This window comes from Delphinus delphis, chromosome 10, assembly GCF_949987515.2.
Source record: "Delphinus delphis chromosome 10, mDelDel1.2, whole genome shotgun sequence".
NCBI lineage: Eukaryota > Metazoa > Chordata > Mammalia > Artiodactyla > Delphinidae > Delphinus > Delphinus delphis.
The window spans coordinates 22,584,486-22,601,310 of NC_082692.2; the positions used below are offsets into that span (position 1 = coordinate 22,584,486).

A 16,825-nucleotide genomic window follows, 5' to 3' on the forward strand; every position below is an offset into this window, starting at 1 on the left:
AAAAAACTAAAAATAGAACTACCATATGACCCAGCAATCCCACTACTGGGCATATACTCAAGAGAAAACCATAACTCAAAAAGACACATGCACCCCAATGTTCATTGCAGCACTATTTACAATAGCCAGGTCATGGAAGCAACCTAAATGCCCATCTACAGTCACATGGATAAAGAAGATGTGGTACATATATACAATGGAATATTACTCAGCCATTAAAAGGAACGAAATTGGGTCATTTGTAGTGAAGTAGATGGATGTAGAGACTGTTATACAGAGTGAAGTAAGTCAGAAAGAGAAAAACAAATACCGTATATTAACGCATATATGTGGAACCTAGAAAAATGGTACAGATGAACCAGTTTGCAGGCAGAAATAGACACAGATGTAGAGAACAAAGGTATGGACACCAAGGAGGGAGAGTGGCGGGGGGCAGGGTGGTGGTGGTGGGATGAACTGGGAGATTGGGATTAACATGTATACACTAATATGTATAAAATGGATAACTAATAAGAACCTGCTGTTTAAAAAAATAAATAAAATTCAAAAAAAAATAAAAGACACATTCCTTATTGAGAAGTTAAAAAAAACAAAAAAGACATATGGGCAAATATATCAAATCATTACGTTGTACACCCTGAACTAACACAGTGTTACACGTCAGTTATATCACAATAAAACTGAGGGAAAAAGATATATGTACAAGAATGTTCACTACAGCCTTTATTTAATAAGACTTGGAAAAACCCTAAATGTTTTCTCTAAACAAAATGGCTGAATAAATTATACACCTACATAATGAAGCAGTGATATAGACTTGAAAAAGAACAAGGTAGTTCCAATGTTACTGAATTGGAAAGATAATAGACAGCCAGTATAAAGTATAAAAAGCACAGTGTAAAGTGTAAAAAGACTGACGACCGTCTTTCTGTAGTTTAAATTTTTTATAATTTAAAAAAATGGTGGGGGAAAATTAGATGCTTTGCCTTCTTCTGAGGAAGAATTTCGGAAGTCTGGACAGTTGAACCCTCTCCCTCCCCAACCTACCATATCTCATATCTGACCTCAAGCAGTTTTCTACCTGCACTGCTAATACATCCTTTTCCTCTATGTGACTCAGTGGTTCCAAGATATCTTCTGGTATAAAAGATATATCAGATATATCTTTTACTGATATAAAAACAATATTAAAGTGTATATTTAAATTTTTTTAATTATCCTTCATATTACTATTACTCACTTTTGCATATTTCTATGTTGGAAATCCCTTGTTGATATAAATCAACGTCACAATTCAGTGTTATTCCACCTCTCCTGAACTATAATCTCGTTTAATTTTAGACAACGAATACCTTTCCTTGTTTAAAAAATGTACTTGTATCTTAGTATATTCATAAATCTCAGCCAACCAAGTTTCACAGGTCATAACAAATTTGTGTTAAGATTTCAAATTTCCTTTATTATTATTTTGTGTGTTATCATATAGACAGATGGAAATAAGAGATCATAGCATTGTGTTCACCCACTTTCCCAGGCATTCTCTCTTGAAAAATACTGGGTACTTCATTACTGTTCTATGTCAGGGGTCAGCGAACTATGGTCTGCTACCTGTGCCTGTACAGCCCACAACCTAAAATATGTGTTTACATTTTTAAATGATTGGGGGTAAAATCAAAAGGAGAATAAAATTTCAAGGCAAGTGAAGAATTTATATGAAATTCAAATTTCAGCAACGCTCACTCATTTACTATAGTCTAACGCTATTTTCATACTACAAAGACAGAATTGAGTATGGGCAACAAAGCCAAAAATATGTCCTATTTGGCTCCTTACAGGAAAGGTTTGCCAAACCCTGTTCTATGACATAGTACATGCCCTTCATAATTTTATAGTTTTACCTAGACATTCTCCCCTCTTTCCTTCCATATTGAGCGTAAAGTCATCTTAATAATCTATTAGTCTCCAGGCCACCACATTCTTCATACTCCTCAGAAATGCACTTCCTCCTGGAAATTTGCTTAACATTACCACACCCCTGGCCACCTACAAACAGAAAGCCAGAATGAAGTGCTAGCCAACACCTTAAAAGTTACAAATCATAACCAGAACCAAACCTCACCACGCTCCCTATAAAGTAAGGATAAAGAAGCTGACCGCCCAATTTGTGGCTTTCAAACTACCCTACCTTAGAATGAGGCAGTCCATGAACTAGAAAGAGTACTGCTGCTAAAATTCCCAATGGTCAAATAACAATGAGGGAAAAAAAAGTTAATAAATGTAATTTTATCAAGCTTAATCCTCTTCAAATCACTGCTACTGAAAAAAAGTGAACAAAAACTAAAGAACAGTGAAGAAAAATCAGACCAGCTGTATTTAGCATGCCTGACCCTAAATCTTTATACCTCCCACATGAGATATTTTCTGCAAATAAATAGTTCCTGGCTGCCAGGATGAGAGGTTAAATACTGCACAGTGTTTGTAAACAGCATCACAACTTACACAGGAACAAGTTGGGCCATTGGGCCATTTCACCTCGAAGAGTACACCAAAATTTGTTCATTTCTTTCGGTTAGCATTCTGTATGCCAAGTGTTGCCAGAGAGTAGGCGGGGCAAGCTGCGTTTTCAACCAGCAGTGTCTACTCTTAGCACTAACTCCTGCCCAGCCGCGGCACACCTTTCCCCAGCCCCAACTTCTCCCCAGTCCCATCACCCCTTTACCCAGCATCCACTCCTCCCCAGCTCCATCAACTCAACTCAGCACCTCCTCCCTCCCAGTCTCATCACACCTCTGTCCACCGACTCTTCCTCATCATCTCGCCCTCGTCCTCCAAAGTCACAAGGCTGCGAAGCTTCCAGCAACAGGAGAGGAAAGTAAGGAAGCTATAACGCAGGAGTCCGGAGCCGCCGCAAAACCACCATCTGCTCTTGCGGAGACCTCAAGCCAAAGCCACAAAACTGGAAAAAGTCGGGATTGGCTCGCACCCAGAAGGGGTGCTCACTGCGCGCTCGCTGCGGTCGGGCACCGAGCGAGGAGCTGAGGACACAAAGGTGAGCAGCAGAGTCACAGTACCAGCTCTTTCGGGGCTCCCACTCCATCGGAGGAGGTAGATCATTTCCGTAAAGCTTGCCTAGCAAGGACAAGGTGACCAAGCATCCGAAGCCCACGGCAGGGAAAACTGAGCTAATCCTTTAATGTTAAAAGGCTTAAACTCAACTTGTCGGAAGTGACGTGCCAGCTGAGACCCGCAGGTCCACCACGTAATTGGCCGCCGACTCGGCGAGCCACCTTCTCCCGGGACTAACCTGGAGAGACGAGCAGTGTAGCTCAATGTCCGCAACCCGCCCTTGCCCCGCCCCCGGCGGCTCCCAGCCCCAACCGGGACCAGCCTGAGCCGGGTCAGCGCCCGGGCCCACACCCTGGGCGGGACGGGCCCGCCTGCCCCGGCGCCCGTAGGCGCCCTGTGGGCAATGGGCTTCAGCGCTCCGCCACGCGCATGCGCGGCCCTCTTTCTCCAGAGGATTCCTCGGGTCACCTGGATGACTGCATTTCAGCCACCTGCCCCTCCGGGTCTCTTCTCGCCTTTCACTCCTCCTGCTGGTTCTCCCCTCCGGCCCCCCGCCTTCTCCTTGTTCCGTAAGCGCCGCTAGGCCCTCCCGCGATCGCCCGCCGACACCCAGGCTTCCACTGACACGAGCCTCTCGGCGCGGCTTCCGCTTCCGGCGAGTATTGTGTGTCGCGCTGCGGGGCGGGGGCGGGGGGAGGAGGAAGGAGGGAGGCAGCGCTCCGGCGGCTCTGCGCCCCGCACTCCCGGACCCGAAGCCGGGAAGGTAGGTGCTGTCCCGCCGCCGCGCCGGGGCCTTGGGGCCTGCCCCCGCTGACCGGCTCCGCACGCCGCGTCCTAGCGCCCCGCGACTGCGTCACCGGCCCCCGCACGTAACCACAGCTGCCTCCGCCCGCCTCGGGCCCGGGCGGACGTTTTGCCGCCCCGGCGACGTCAGCGCGTCCGGCGTTGCTTGGCTACCCCGCCGTTCCCCCGTCCCGCTGCCGCTCGCCTCCCCGGGTGAAACTCTTACGCCGTCACCGCGGCTCTCGGCTGCGTCATAGCGGCGGGCATCCCACCTTCACGTCACACCTCCTCCTCACCTGGACACGCATCCCTCCCTCCCTGCCAACAACGACGTTTCCTCTCCCCGCACTCCAGTCCCCCTGCGCCAGATCTGGCGGGAGAAGATGGAGACGGGGGTGGGACCGAGTTGTGGACCACGCTCAGGAAAGGGTCGCAAGGTGGGACCCCCGACAGTGGTAGAAACAAAATGAGGACGGCTTTGAAGTTTGCCCTTCTACTGAGACACGAGGAATAGAGGGGGAAAAATGACCAACCCAGAGACACCGAAGGCTTAACTAGTGCTGTAGCTCCAAGTCCTCTCCCCATACCTCCCTAACCTTTCCCCATTTCTCTTACACACTACTTCTTTGCTAGTCTAGATCCATTCTGCCCCCTAACTCTGCATACAGTTCAACTCACCCCAGGTGAGGAGACCACCTAATTTCTAGAAGATTAGGGAAAGGGAAGGGTTACTCGTCAAAGTTGGATTCCCAGAGGTAGAGAAAAATCATCTGACTGAACTTCTCTCCTGGTTGAGGGAGGAAATTCAGGTCCAAATAAGCTGTCAGTTCCTACTCCAAATTAAACACTTTTCACGTGTGCCGTCAACCTATACAGGAATAATCATTGTTAACCCAACTCATTACATGGCCACTTCTCTCTCAACACATAGACTTACTAAATTTCCTTCTGTTGGATCCCTTAGGGAGGGGGGTTAAGGGGATGGAGAAATCAACTATTTCATGGATAAAAGTGGTGATGTTTTAAGGATGGAATAGAGGACCAGCCTTCTACTTTATAAATCTCTTAGATGCATTTCCAATTCTTTTGAGGCTTCATTAGAAGTTTTTGATTGCCTCTTTACTTTTCTCTCTCTTAATTCCCAACCACTCCAGAACCTATTAGTTGGAGGTACAGTACATCCAAGGAGTTAGTTATTGATAACTATTTCAAAAGACTCCAGTCACTGCTGAATACTTAAAATAGACTTGTCAGCTCTCTCTTCAAAAAATTATTGCCCTGGGCTCAGTAATAGACTCTTTAGTTGCCATGAATTTATCACTTTGCAGCAGTTCCAGATGTCCAGATGCACTCAAATAGAAATGAGTTGTATGAATAATTTCATTCCAAGAAAAGGGCACACTTTCTCTAGGCTAGCCTGATAAAAGGAAGAATAATTTCAAACTTTCTGAAAAGAAGAGGTTGTCACCCTTGCCTAACTCATTCTATTTATTACCCTTTGAAAGACTGAGAGAACAGTGGCAGAGAATCAAGCTTAGGCTCCAATGGGCTATTGTAGTAAAACTCTTCTGTAATATTAAACTTTAAAATATACTCAATTTAAGAAATCTTAATTAATGCTTTGGCACTCTTCGCTTTCCCATACTCTTTTCTCATCTATTAGAAGAAGATGTCACACTAGGAATACATTGGTCTGAAACTATTGGTTCTAAGATACAAGTGGAATGAACCTGGATCAGGAGAAGTACTCAGCTAGAGTTGAAGGAAGCCTCTGTTTCTAGCAAGAGAAAGCAGTGGTAAAAGACAAGAGATTGAGGGTTGTGTGTCATTTTGCTGAAGAGAAAAAATTGATGGCTGGGAGTCACAAGTTTTGGAAGTGGAGAAACAAAAGAGGTTGATGTAGTGGAAGAGAAGATGTAAAATACTATGATGGGGCTAAATCTGGAGTTAGGATTTAACACGGGGGTAACTGTTAGGCCAGGGATGCAAAATAAACTAAACCTCCAACTGACTTTTTTTTCCTCTTCTCCCATCCTAACCTCAAGTTAAATAATGGCAGAGACAAGCCTGTTAGAGGCCGGGGCCTCTGCAGCCTCCACAGCTGCAGCTCTGGAGAACTTACAGGTGGAGGCAAGTTGCTCTGTGTGCCTGGAGTATCTGAAGGAGCCTGTCATCATTGAGTGTGGGCACAACTTCTGCAAAGCTTGCATCACTCGCTGGTGGGAGGACCTAGAGAGGGACTTCCCTTGTCCTGTATGTCGAAAGACGTCCCGCTACCGCAGTCTCCGACCTAATCGACAGCTGGGCAGCATGGTGGAAATTGCCAAGCAGCTCCAGGCCGTCAAGCGGAAGATCCGAGATGAGAGCCTCTGCCCCCAGCACCATGAAGCCCTCAGCCTCTTCTGCTATGAGGACCAGGAGGCTGTGTGTTTGATATGTGCAATTTCCCACACCCACCGGGCCCACACCGTCGTGCCACTGGACGATGCCACACAGGAGTACAAGGTAGGGAACCAGACACATGATGCCAATGCAGGGCAAGAGGGAGGAGCACAGAGGATGGGAGACTCCCTGGGTAGAGGATTGTAAGTTCCTGAGGGCAAGACGGTATCTGATCCTCACTCTATAGTCCCCTCAGAGCTACGTACACGGGGGCATGCAGTATGTCTGATCAGTTGTCCTCAGGCATGAAGAAGAGCAGTAAGGACTACCCAAAAAAATTCTGTCTGACTTTTGTAACACATTTGAGTATGTGTGGTCTTGGAATATATCATATTTTTCATAAATGAATGAAACCATGTGGAGAAGATCAAACTTAAGAACTGAAAAATGGTCTGGTTTCTTCATTCTGTCCCCCTGCTCAGCACACCCCTTGTTTACCCACTGGTATTGGGAACAGGTATCAGCATTTTAGAATGATCCCCACCAGGCTAAGCTGAGCCAGTCTGTTTGCATCTTCCCCCAATAAAGGATAATATGGCATCTGGTTTAACTTACTGCTGGGACACAGGGTAAATGCTTGAGTAATAGAAATTAGAGATTTTAATGTCTTAGCACTTTATCAAGTACTTTGTGTAATTAATAAGTGTTAATAATGTTAATAAAATCTTGGAAATAAGACTTTATGGTAGTTTGCAGAATAAGTAATCAAGATTTTATTATATTGGCAAGTGGTTAGAATTGGATAGGAAAACAAGTTTAAAGAAGGATATCAGGGTACAGGAGGTCACTTTGACAGTAACAAGCAGTTCCTTGAGTTAAAAAATTAATAGGGCTGGGGAAGGACAGAGAGTTGGTGACAGTGGAACAGTGAGATTCAGTGAAAGGAAGGTTTGGTGAGCAAGGGAGGTGATGGAGACAGGCTGGTGGCAGGAGAAGGGACCTGTAGGAAGCTGACACCTCAAATGACAGGCCAGGAAGGGAGTTGGATCAAGAGACAGATGGATAGGAAGCAAACAAATGGTTTAAAACAAATGGGTTAGCCTCTGAACGTAGGATGTACTAGCCAACCCCAAATGCCATTCTCCCACTTCTCACCCCTCAGGAAAAACTGCAGAAGTGCCTGGAGCCCCTGGAGCGGAAGCTGCAGGAGATCACCCGCTGCAAGTCCTCTGAGGAGAAGAAGCCTGGGGAACTCAAGGTAAAGGCAGGCAATCCCATTTGGGCTGCTCTGCAGGCAATTAACTGAACATTAACCACACATTATTTAATCTACCAGTTCTGGTTTATTAGAAAAATGCTGTTCTCTCAAAAAAAATGATATTTTATTAGGCTTGACTGTAATTAAACATTGTACTTAAATTGTCATGGATTAAGAATTGAGGAGAAGGATGTAAGAAGTGAAGGACAGAACATCTTATATCTGGCGAGTTGAGGGAGTTCATGCCCCTTGGCCTCCTTTTCTTTGTAAAGCAGGGAAGGAGGCTCTCTGCTGAGAGATCCTTAGAGGGATTGAGGAAAGGAGAATGTGGAAGGTGCACTGGGGAGGAAGGATGAAGGAGCTGCCCAACAGCACCCGGAAGAACCTCCCAGCAACATTAGGACCACATTCTCTTAATTCAAGTAAGCTCAAGTATGCTGGATGATAATGGTTCCTAGAATGTTCTTACCCCCCTCATCCTCTACCTATAGGATCCTGTCCATCCTAAGATGAAAACCACTTCCTATGTAGCCTTTCCTGACCCTTTAGAAATTAGCTTTCTTAATTTTCATACAGTTTCACATCTCTTCCATAGCATTACCATATTTGTAGCATGGTAGTTTGGTATCTGCCTTATTTCTTCTGTTGGACAGTGAAACATGTATTAATTATAGTGGTAATAATACCTAGTATTTATTGAATCCTGTGCATTAATTCCTTAGGTGTCCATGACATTCCAAACTTAGAAGATTGTATTAGGTCTGCCCAGTTTTTTTTTTTTGTTTTTTGTTTTGTTTTTTTTTGTGGTACGTGGGCCTCTCACTGCTGTGGCCTCTCCCGTTGCGGAGCACAGGCTTCAGACGCGCAGGCTTGGTGACCATGGCTCACAGGCCCAGCCGCTCCGCGGCATGTGGGATCTTCGCAGACCGGGGCACGAACCCGTGTCCCCTGCATCGGCAGGCAGACTCTCAACCACTGCACCACCAGGGAAGCCCTGCCCAGTTTTAAGTTCTAAGAGTTCAGGCTATACTTGGCCCAAGTGGGACATAGAGGAGGTACAAGACAAGGAGAAGGGAGTCCAGGAAGTCATATTTGACAAGAGTGAACTTAGATACCCTGTAAGGTAAGTATTGTTATCCCCAGTTTACACAGTAGGAAACAGAACTTGGATAAGTGTCTAGTCCAAGATCATATAGCCAGTATGTGCAAAATCAGAGATACTAATTCTGCAGAAATCAGTAAATATTTACTAAGCTTCCAGTATAGGCCAAACCCTGTCTTTGACACTGGGGAACAATGATGAGCAAAAGCACAGTCCCTGCCCTCCTTGAGCTTACAGTCAAGTAGAGAAAATATAAATGACATGGCACAAAAAGCACAGTTGCATATTCCTAAGAAGACAGCAGAGAAACTTGATTGCATTAAAGGCTTCCAGAAGAAATAATGAGTTTTTGGAGTTGAGATTTAGGGATCACTAGAAATTAAACACAGATTTGAAATCAGTAGAAACACTATTTTTTTTTTAACAATGACATTTCAACAGGAAGCAAGTATTATTACCTTAGTCCTTTATACATTTTAACAAACAAACATTTGAATTTTTTTTAAATTTGAACTAATTTTGATTGCAAAGGTGAACGTTAAAAAAAAAAAGTTATTTGTCCCTTTGGAGGGCTCCTGAAGAACTTAAAATATGTGAAAATGAAGCTTATTCCCAGTCATTAGCTTTCCTCTTCCTGTTGATCACCTTCTTAAAGGTAAAGGATGGAGAGGGGAATAAAAATTTTAAAAACCTGCTAAATAGGGCTTCCCTGGTGGCGCAGTGGTTGAGAGTCCGCCTGCCGATGCAGGGGACATGGGTTTGTGCCCTGGTCGGGGAAGATCCCACATGCCGCGGAGCAGCTGGGCCCGTGAGCCATGGTCACTGGGCCTGCGTGTCCGGAGCCTGTGTTCTGCAGCGGGAGAGGCCACAACAGTGAGAGGCCCGCGTACCACAGAAAAAAAAAAAAACCTGCTAAATGCTTGAACAGACTGTGGTTTTTTTTTTTTTAATGTATATTATCATTTTAATGGTCTCGGAAACTGTCACCAACTACCAGCATTCCTTCAGTGACCTTTTGAACTCTCTCCCTCATCCCCACCTCCAGACCCAATGCCCCTTTTAGAAATAAATAATTTGTAATTAATCATGCTGAAATGAAAATTATGGATAAAATGATCTATCCATATAATTTTTAAAAGAGACTATCATGCCCAAATATAGTGTAATATAATACAACATAAAAGTAATTTATAATAAAATCTGGTATGTAAACATTTAGGCATGACTACCCTGAAAGACACTACAGTGTAGTTTTATCCTTGCACCTATATCAACATGCAACAAATACAAATTCAGACTGACGGAATTGTGTAGTAATGTTGACTCGAATGCCACTAGCAGTTTAGCTGTTGATGCCATAATTTTTCAAAATGATAAATAACTTACAGTAAAGTTCTAAGAAAAACAAAATACAGTCTTAATGAGTTTTCAGCCATTCCTGAAAAATTCAGGTATATTAAAACCATATAAGAATTACTCTGTGTTTGTATATAAAGTGGCATTCAAGTCTAGACTCCATTTTTTTAATATCCAGCAGAACATTAGAAAATGGTGCAGTTCATATTACTGGGTTGTCTTCACACATTGGAGGAGTGTTAGCATCCTTCCCAGGAGCTCCCCCAATCATGCAAACAAAAATGCCCCCTGTTTCCAAAACATTTCTAGAGGGAGGTAACACCCTGATTAAGAACCACTGCCCTACAAAATAGAGGGAAAAAAAGAGAAGGGATTATGAGATTATACGAGAGCCCTTTGCTTTCTTTTTACCACAGTTATGAACCTAAATTCTACCCATACATCACCCCTAAACACACAGACACACAGGAAAAAAGGCTGTGTTTTACTTAATGGTAAATGTTGTGAGAATATATTTTGTTCCAACATGCTCCTGAGGAGGCAGCAGTGAAATGGGAAGCAGCAAGCAGCTCTAGAACTGGAGCTAGTCAGCCTCTGCTGGGAACTAGCTTGAAATCTAGAAACACAAGGCTTGTAAGGCCCACCTGGCTTTGCAGCCCCACTCTGTATTCACCCTCAACCCTGCCTTCCAGGCCCTATCCACTTCCTTCTTCCAGAGTCCCAGTCTCTGCTTCTAACTTTGCTTTCCTCTTGGCTGATTCCTCCCCATCAGACACGTGATGCTTAGGGAATCCTTTGGGGAGATCACTTCTTGTTGCCGTTGAGGTGCAGAAGGGAGGATATGCCTGCTGGTAACTCTCAGAATGCGTTATGGCTGGAGTTTGAGTCATATATTATCCAGTTTCAGAAATGTTAGAGGTTTAACTGAAAGAAAGCATGTTTCAAATTTCAAGCAAATAATTTACTCACAAACTTCTATAACCTGTTTCTGGGGTGTAAACTGTCAGTCTCTGAAGTGACTTGAAACTGTTGAACAGGTTCAGCCTTGAAATCTACATTTATAACAACCCGTTACTAAAATCTTGTTGATTCTGATATTTTTCCAGTTGCTTCTCTGGTTTTTATCAAGTAAATGTCTTGCAATGTACAAATGATAACAATCTCAGACTTTCCAGTACTTTCCTTTTCTTGACAGATTGCATTAACTAGAACTTTAGAGTAGGCGATAGCAGAGGTATCTCTGATATCTGTAATAGTACATGTCATATTATTGGGTTCTTATGTCTTGAATATTTTTACTAAAACATAGAAGTGTAGCTTTTTTAGAAGCTAATTTAATAAAGAAGATAAATTTTTTAACATTGGTTTATTTTTTTATCTCCCCAGTGTTCTTCATCCCATCATCAGTAGGGGTGACAATGAGGATGGAGACATTCTTTTCTTTTCTTTTTTTTAAATTTTTATTGGAGTATAGTGTAGAATATTTTGTTCATTTCTACTGTACAGCAAAGTGAATCAGCTGTACGTATATATATATATATATCCCCTCTTTTTTGGATTTCCTTCCCATTTAGGTCACTACAGAGCACTGAGTAGAATTCCCTGTGCTGTACAGTAGGTTCTTATTAGTTAGGGATGGAGCCATTCTTTACAAAGGGAAATTCCAGTGGAGAGAAACATGAGTGTCCTGTTAAGCTCTTTCCAATGACACTGGAAGTCTGTGTGAATTCATACACATGGTGGGTGGGGAAAGGCACTTTATGCCCCACTGGCCCTGTTAAACATAATACCCACCCTCTGTTCTCAGAGACTAGTGGAGAGTCGTCGACAGCAGATCCTAAAGGAATTTGAAGAGCTTCATCGGCGGCTGGATGAAGAGCAGCAGGTGTTACTTTCACGACTAGAGGAGGAGGAACAGGACATTCTACAGCGCCTCCGAGAAAATGCTGCTCACCTTGGAGACAAGCGCCGGGACCTGGCCCACTTGGCTGCTGAGGTGGAGGGCAAGTGCTTACAGTCGGGCTTCGAGATGCTTAAGGTTCGACCTTTGCCCCTGCATAGCCCCTCAGGCCAAGTGCAGTCTAGCTTTGCACAGGCCATTCTGTCAGCCTGCAATGCTCACTCCTCCGCTCTGCCTCTCTAAATCCAATTCTTTCTTCCAGACAGGCTCAAAGGATCTTTCTCTACAGAAAGCCTTCTCTGATTTCTCCCATCCCCTTCTGATCATTTTGGTGTTCTTATGTCTTGTCAACAATTATGTGCTTAACTTGTACCAAAGAAAAAATTCACTCTTTTGAGAGGAGGGCAGTCTAGTCTGAATTAGTGAAAAAACTATGCATTAAAAATTGTGTAAATGCAGTAACCGTTACTTTTAAGTCCTGGAACTTGATTTACCTAGTGCACAGAAAGAATAGAAGCATAGTTTGAAGGACACTTGAAATAATGTATAAGTAATATATTGCTTTTGATATGTAAATGGTGCCTCTAAAATGTTTGAAATAATCTGTTTTCTTAAGCAAATGAATGGTCTTAGCAAGGCTGCAGGAAACATATTTCTTATCTTAGAGATCACATTACCAGCATTTGAATCAGTGAGGCTTCGTTGTACATTTATCTGCATGTTATATATTGCTTGGTATTTACTCTCGTGTCCTTTCATGTATGTGTGTTCTGCCTTCCACATTAAACTGGGAAATCCTTGGGGGGCAGAGATTTGTCTTCTTTGTCTTCTGGACCCCAAGTATTCACAAATCAGGATTGGCACACAGTTATTAATATTTATTAACCAATACTAGACAAGGGATACCAAACCACAACGGAAGAGTGTGATTCGTTCCTATGCCAGCTGTCTGGAACTATCTGTACTGATCCTCAAGGAGACAGGTGTGTGGTTGGTACTTGGGGGACAGAGTAAAGAGCAGACACAATCCCTGTCCCTGGCATTGAGTCCCAGTGTTCTTGAGGAACAAAGACAAGCACACAAGAAACTATTTGGAAGTGATATCAATTACCAAGCTTCATGATGACTGAGAGTTGAAAGTGGGGGTTAGGTTGGGAGAGATGTACTCAGATCCCTCTGGAGCTCGGCCCCTTGCACTGTGACCCATAGTTTGCCTTATGCCTATTTAATAGATCTAGAACTTTTGGGAGGAGGGAAACCTTTTGCCTTTAGGACCCTTGACTACCAGGACCAATATTGCTTTCTTTTCTCCTTCCTCTAGGATGTCAAAAGTACCCTGGAAAAGTAAGTGATTCTTGTATCTCTTTGAGTGAGTTAGGTCTTGGCTTAAAGAGTAGGGCTACAATAAGGAGTTGGGGGAATAAGGATGGGAAAGTCATGCAGTGTCTGGGTAGAAAAAGGGAGAAGGTTTATTGCATCCATGAAGCCAGTTAGAGAGCAAATCACTGGGAGTACTAGTCCCTTACCTTTTCCCTCTGAGCATCAGGACTTCCTAGATACAAAGATAATGAAATAGAACCAGATTCTACCTGGGCCTATGGGTGGAATTGTGTCCAAACAAGATGGAAGGAGGAACTGGTTGGGGGCGGGGGGGGAGGTGGTTATCTATTTGCATGAAATATAACAGTACCTCCAGAAAGTTCTAAGACTGATTATTAAGATAAGGGTTTGTCTAGGGGACCATATGGCTTTCCATAGATAGGCAAAAGAAAGCAATAAGCAAGAACTTGTCTTGAGGGAGGAGAAAGTGTGAGGATGGAGAATTTTAGTTTCTCCCTAGAGATGACAACATCTTAATACTCACTAAGCTGGAGCTTCCCCTGACCCTGCCCTTTCTTCCCCTATCTTCCCATCCCTCCTAGATGTGAGAAGGTGAAGACCATGGAGGTGACTTCAGTATCCATAGAGCTGGAAAAGAACTTCAGCAATTTCCCCCGACAGTACTTTGCACTAAGGAAAATCCTTAAACAGCTAATTGGTGAGTTGTTCCCAAAAGGAAACTAGCAGAGGGAATCGACAGAGAGAAGAAAGTCTTTAGGTCCTACTTTATCTGGACTTCACTTATCCCCTCTGTCACTTTTCATGTCCATATTCACACCCACTCCTTTACCTGGTTTTCAATCTCACTCTGAGTCACAGAACTCAAAGTGAGAAGCCTCAGGTGTCGTTTACTCTTAGTCCCATACTTTTCTAAATAGGGACCCAGAGAGGTTAAATAATTTGCTGAAACTGGTCCCCTCTTGAGAGTGAAAGGGAGTCTTATTAATACTTACTTGGAAAATAGTCATAATCCAGACTGTCCAGGGAAACAGACACATGGTCACTGTATCGCTAGACTATAATGCTATCTGGCTCTGTACCCTTCTTAACATTTTTATTTTTTCTTACCATTGGACTGTGCCTTGTGCTTCTCCACACAGTGAGATGGATGATGATGTCGGGGGGGATGGAGGGAGGACCAGGCAGGAGCCTAAACCACCAGCCCTTGCAGAGTCAAGAGATCATTACCTGTTTATTTTAGGGCCAGGATGAGAAACGAAGCCATTGTTCCCTCCCCTCCCCTCCCTTAGGTGACACCAAGGATTGAGAAAGTTAAGCAAACCACGGGGTTCTGGGGGCTTTCAGGGAGCAGGCTCTGCAAAGGCAGGCTGGAAGAGTGAGGCAGGGGCGTTTAGCTATTCCCGTCCTCATCTAGCTCCCCACTCTGGCTTCTCCCGCCAGCGGATGTGACCCTGGACCCTGAGACTGCTCATCCTAACCTAGTCCTGTCGGAAGATCGTAAGAGCGTCAAGTTCGTGGAGACAAGACTCCGGGATCTCCCTGATACACCACAACGTTTCACCTTCTACCCTTGTGTCCTGGCTACTGAGGGTTTCACCTCAGGTCGACATTACTGGGAGGTGGAGGTGGGCGACAAGACCCACTGGGCAGTGGGTGTGTGCCGGGACTCTGTGAGCCGAAAGGGCGAACTGACCCCACTCCCTGAGACTGGCTACTGGCGGGTGCGGCTGTGGAACGGGGACAAGTATGCAGCCACTACCACACCTTTTACCCCTTTGCACATCAAGGTGAAACCCAGGCGGGTAGGCATATTCCTAGACTATGAGGCCGGTACACTGTCTTTTTACAACGTCACAGACCGCTCTCATATCTACACCTTCACTGATACTTTTACTGAGAAACTTTGGCCCCTCTTCTACCCAGGCATCCGGGCTGGTCGGAAGAATGCTGCACCACTTACCATCAGGCCCCCAACAGATTGGGAGTGACAGGTAGGGACGTGGGAATAATCAGGGTGAGGCAGGGTCAAGAGCTACGGGCCTTCCTTCCTGTGACCTGCTGGAACGTCTTCGTGTCTGCCTGGTTCCAGTCCTGAACCATCTGGGAGAACACCTTGGTTTCTAGAATGGTTTATGGGGAGGAGTAGTTAGGACTGGGCTGGGACGAGAGCACTGCAATGTCTCCCTCCTCACTGTTAGGGTGGAGAGCTGGTTCCCAGGGGGTAGTCTCCTCTGAAGTCCATCAGGTTTTCTATTGCACAAGGATGGGTTGGAAGGAAGGAGAGGCTTTTCCAGAAACAACAAGTCTGTGGGAAGGTCTGACTTGCTCAAACCAGAGGAGGAAACAGAACCCCCTGTACATCCTTTTAGGGGGTTCTTTGACCCAAAACAGTCTTGTTTTTTTAGGAAGATCACAGGGGTCTTGGTACCTCTAAATTGAAATAAAGATGAATGACAGTTGCTCTCGTGGGTGTAGAAGTTGAGGAGTTATTTTCAGGGCAGAGATTGGGCATCAAGAAGGTTAGAAATAAGGTCAGGAAAGGGGGCTAAATGAACACATTCCTAAAGAATAATGAAGGGGAGAAGGGTTTCTTTGGTTGCCATTATGAGTAGGATTGGCCAGAGGTAGGAATGTGGGGAGGAGGGGGTAGGAAGAAAGAGAACCCAGGTCCCTGCCTTAGCCTTCAGCAGAGATGGCTCATCGCCCACCTCCTTGTAGTTGCTCATCTCCACGAGCTGTTACCTTGCTCATCTGGAGAGGCAAGATGCAAGAGATCCTGCAAGACACATCTACCCTTTCACTGCTTTCCCAAGGGAACTTGGAAAGGAGAGAGTCAGGTATTAGAGGAAAGAGAAAAGTATTCCTATCCAAAGCCCTGGCCTTAAAGAATGCTACTAAGTAGCTACTCCCAAGTTGTCAGCCTTGTTACCTGGCTAAGGTGTCCAAGCCAGACAGGGAAAAAGAAAACGGAGTCTTCCTCACCCTGGGGACAGGGTAGAAGAGGGTGGTATGTATAGGGAAGGGCCAGATAGGCAATTTCCTTTGGCCTGTGTGCATCTGGCCTGGAACTAGTGTTCACAAGAGCCGGATTTTGTTTGTTGCCATCCTTCACCTTTTGCCATTTCTCATATCAGAGAATGTAAATCATTTTAATGTTAGGCCAAAATAAACAACCTGTAGGGTACATATGTTGTCAAAAAAGGTAAAGCAATGCATGCCAAACCAAACTAAAATGACTGGATTATCTGCTACTTGGGTAATCAGGGGTTCACAGAAGATTAGGACAAGAAACTGCAGTTTATTGAGGGCATTTCAGCTGCTCCTACCACCTCAACAGGACTTTGTCCAGACTCTCCTCTTACCTTTGTGCCTTGACTGTGGTTCTTTGTGGCAAGATGCTTTGGTTGGTAAAACATAATATGGAACAAAGGATCCACTGAAGTGATCTATGTGTCCTGTGTTAATTTGATGATAATCTCTGTTGATGTGTAAGAAATGGGTGTTAAAAATGCACGTTCCTTGGAATTCCCTGGTGATCCAGTGGTCAGGACTCCACGCTCTCACTGTCAGGGGCCCAGGTTTGATCCCTGGTCGGGGAACTAACATCCCACAAGCTGCACGGCGTGGCGAAAAAAAA

The 16,825-nt window shown here is 44.6% G+C and overlaps 1 protein-coding gene across 1 annotated transcript; it reads left to right on the forward strand.

Moving 5' to 3' along the window:
* Positions 1 to 3,434: 3,434 nt before the first annotated feature.
* Positions 3,435 to 16,633, forward strand: TRIM39 (tripartite motif containing 39). Its single transcript, XM_060023369.1, has 7 exons — positions 3,435 to 3,829; positions 5,895 to 6,354; positions 7,394 to 7,489; positions 11,755 to 11,985; positions 13,169 to 13,191; positions 13,770 to 13,885; positions 14,629 to 16,633. Exons 2-7 carry the CDS (start codon positions 5,902 to 5,904, stop codon positions 15,174 to 15,176), a joined length of 1,467 nt encoding a protein of 488 aa, XP_059879352.1. The 5' UTR covers positions 3,435 to 3,829; positions 5,895 to 5,901; the 3' UTR covers positions 15,177 to 16,633.
* The last annotated feature ends 192 nt before the right edge of the window (positions 16,634 to 16,825 follow it).

What these genes read in the sequence shown, in the direction of transcription:
- TRIM39 (XM_060023369.1), top strand. Translation starts at nt 5,902, where the DNA reads ATGGCAGAGACAAGCCTGTTAGAGGCCGGGGCCTCTGCAGCCTCCACA. An exon ending in CGGGCTTCGAGATGCTTAAG is followed by an intron (nt 11,986 to 13,168) that starts GTTCGACCTTTG and finishes TCCTTCCTCTAG; the next exon opens with GATGTCAAAAGTACCCTGGA. An exon ending in GTCAAAAGTACCCTGGAAAA is followed by an intron (nt 13,192 to 13,769) that starts GTAAGTGATTCT and finishes CATCCCTCCTAG; the next exon opens with ATGTGAGAAGGTGAAGACCA.